The sequence below is a fragment of the Pecten maximus genome, chromosome 11 (genome assembly GCF_902652985.1).
Source record: "Pecten maximus chromosome 11, xPecMax1.1, whole genome shotgun sequence".
Lineage (NCBI taxonomy): Eukaryota > Metazoa > Mollusca > Bivalvia > Pectinida > Pectinidae > Pecten > Pecten maximus.
This window is the reverse complement of record NC_047025.1, coordinates 3,383,614-3,386,517: the sequence shown is the minus strand read 5'-3', so window position 1 is coordinate 3,386,517 and position 2,904 is coordinate 3,383,614. Positions and strand designations below refer to the sequence as shown.

Here is a 2,904-nt window from a genome sequence, read left to right as displayed (position 1 = left end):
TAATTTCGCGATCTCTCCTCTTCAAACATATTCGCGAATACATGATTTCGACAACCCTAAACTAGAAATGACTTGATTCGCGGACGATGAACTATTAGAACCATGGACTCCATGGAGTCCTATATCGATGAGTCGCCTGGACAACATCCCAAGGTTTCACACAAACAATCGCGAAGTATTTGAATTCGCGATTGACTCTCCTCGCGTATTACCGCGAAAATTAAATCCCATGCGAAATATAAGTGATTTGCAGTACAGTATTTCAGTTATAATTGAAGATGTGAAGTAAATGAAATTTTGTCTATCTCTGTTTATGTATTTGATTCCTCGTCTTGATAACTACTTAAATCGAATGTTTGTCTCCGTTATATCATTACAGATACATGTAACATTGGACCAAGATGTCAGATCAGGGTGAGCAGTATGAGAATTCCTGGATTCTTTATCACGTCCTCGACAGGTTCATAGGGAGCCGTGAGATTGTGGCCTTCAGAAGGAAAAAATGTGTTTTAAGTGATCAGTTCGATAATCAAAATAAAATGGGATCCAAAACATTTTCTACAGGAAGTAAAGCCGAAGGAATGGATATGCAAGGTTCGGATGATGACCAGATGTTTACCGATACAAATGTGACAGTTTTGTGTCCCTACTCCAGTAATCCACCAGACTACAAGGATAAAACTGTCTTGATAACGGGGGACACTGATAGCAGACCTGGTTATGTAACTCTAAAAATAGTTCATATCGGAGAAAGTGTTGAAAAATGTATGTTCGAATCTATGGTTCCAGTTGAAGGAGAACATTTCATATCAAGTGAAATTTACGCGATGTATAGTAATGAATATTTTAGAGAACACTTTCAGTTACACATGGACATTCATGGTCCAGCTTCTAATATTAAGATTGAACAAAGTAATCTGGAGGCAGATTTAGATATTGTGACCTCATTGCGGTGTTATAGTTGGCCCAAGGATGCAGATGAGTGGGTGACCAGGCCCCGCATCCACAACTGGCCAGAACAAGCATTGATAGAAAAGATAGTACAAGGTGGTTTTCATCTTGTCCCTGTAGGGGACAAAACGTCTGCTGACACATTTCTACAGTGGAGGATTTCGTTCACAACTGCTGAAAGGAAACTTATATATTCCTTCACTCATGTTCAATTTTTAGTGTATGGACTTCTCAAGTACTTCCTCAAACAAATATCAGAAACATTGAAACAGTTAGTAGGAGATGAAGATATCCTGTCATCCTATATTATAAAAACTGTTTTATTCCATGCAGTAGAAAGCACGCCCGATTCGTTCTGGCAAGAAAAGAATACATTTTCTTGTTTCATGTTTTGTTTAAACATTCTGATATCCTGGGTGAAGGTAGGATATTGTCCTAATTACTTCATTAATAAAAAAAATATGTTTCTTGGAAAAGTTCATGGTGAAAATCAGGAAAAACTCCTTCATTTTCTCGTTGATCTCCATGATAAGAAATGGGGATGTCTTTCAGTTGGAACATTCATACAACCATCCATAGGAGAGCGTATGAATACAGTGAGGAATGGATCATTGGAATATGTTCTACAGCCTTCCAAAGAATTAGAACGGGAATGTGATTTACAGATAATGGCTGACATTCTAGATAGTTGCATTTCCTCAGAAGTACTTCATGCGTCACTGGCAATCCTGTCTAAATCGAAGTCAGACATGGATGAATTCGTAGGTTACGCTTCTTCTGTACGGGCTCTGTGTTGTACAGGAATGGAGACTTTCGAGAAACACATTGCCGTGACAGGAAATAAAGAGAAGTACAAATCGCTCAAGAAATCCAAAAAACTTCTGACACCGCTTGCGGCAATGTTTACAAGTGAAGGACAGTTAACATTAGCAACATATTACTACCAAACTGGGAATTACAATAAAGCTCTGGAAATATGCGGAAATAATTCTTTTTCAATTGTTCAGTTCTGTAGACAAAGTTTCTGTTGTCGTGGAAATACTCTTCTGCAGAAATGCAAGGCTTATGCATCAAATATCAGATTCAACAAGCATGCTTCACAATTCTGCCCATCACAGTTACATCAGGAAATCAGACGAATTACTATCGAACCTAGTCTGGCAATACCGCCGCTCCCCTTCGCTGCGTTCCTGTCTTTCCTGTGTTACCACGAACTAGGAGACACCAGGAGACGTGATGCAGCATTGATCCACCTTTGGACTGTGAAATATGATGAGGAACAAGGGGTTGGATGTCAATGGATTGTGCACAATCTCCTGGGAATTTGTTATGAGATGGTTGGGGATACAAAAAGAGCTCTCAGGGAATACAGAGACTCTCTAACTGTTAGAAATTTTTTTCAATATAGGAACCCGGCCAAGCAGAGGATAGAACGGCTACAACAGTTATAAACTAATGAATTATTGATGCATCACTCGTTCAACGTAAAACCACATCGGAGAAAAAATATCATATGACATCAAAGTAAACTGTGTGATGTACTCTGAAAGAAAATGATACAGGGATTCGTGAATTCTTAATCAGTATACTAACCGATGCCTCGAAATGAATTAAACGTTTGAAGGAGACTTTGACATCAATGTAACTTAACATCGAATGAATATTAGTTCTCTAACGACATTACATGATCTGATATTCTCTGGGGAATGTGAAAGAAAGGGAGATAATCAGTATTTTCAAGAGAATGTGGAAGAAAATGATATAACCATTTTCCCTGGAATGTGTACACGTTTGAAAGTAAGGAGAAAACCAGTATTCCCTAAAGAGTTGGAAAGTTAGGCAGATAACAAGTATTGCATTGAGGGTGATTAGGAAAGGGTGATAAAGTAAGAATGATAAAAATTAATCACTAGAATGAGGGAAAGTAAGGTAGATATCTCTATTATCTAAGAA

General features: G+C 38.2%; 1 protein-coding gene across 1 annotated transcript; it reads left to right on the top strand.

The window, feature by feature from the left end:
* The first annotated feature begins 401 nt into the window (after positions 1-401).
* On the top strand, positions 402-2,402 carry LOC117337737. Its single transcript, XM_033898838.1, has one exon. It carries the CDS (start codon positions 402-404, stop codon positions 2,400-2,402), a length of 2,001 nt encoding a protein of 666 aa, XP_033754729.1.
* The last annotated feature ends 502 nt before the right edge of the window (positions 2,403-2,904 follow it).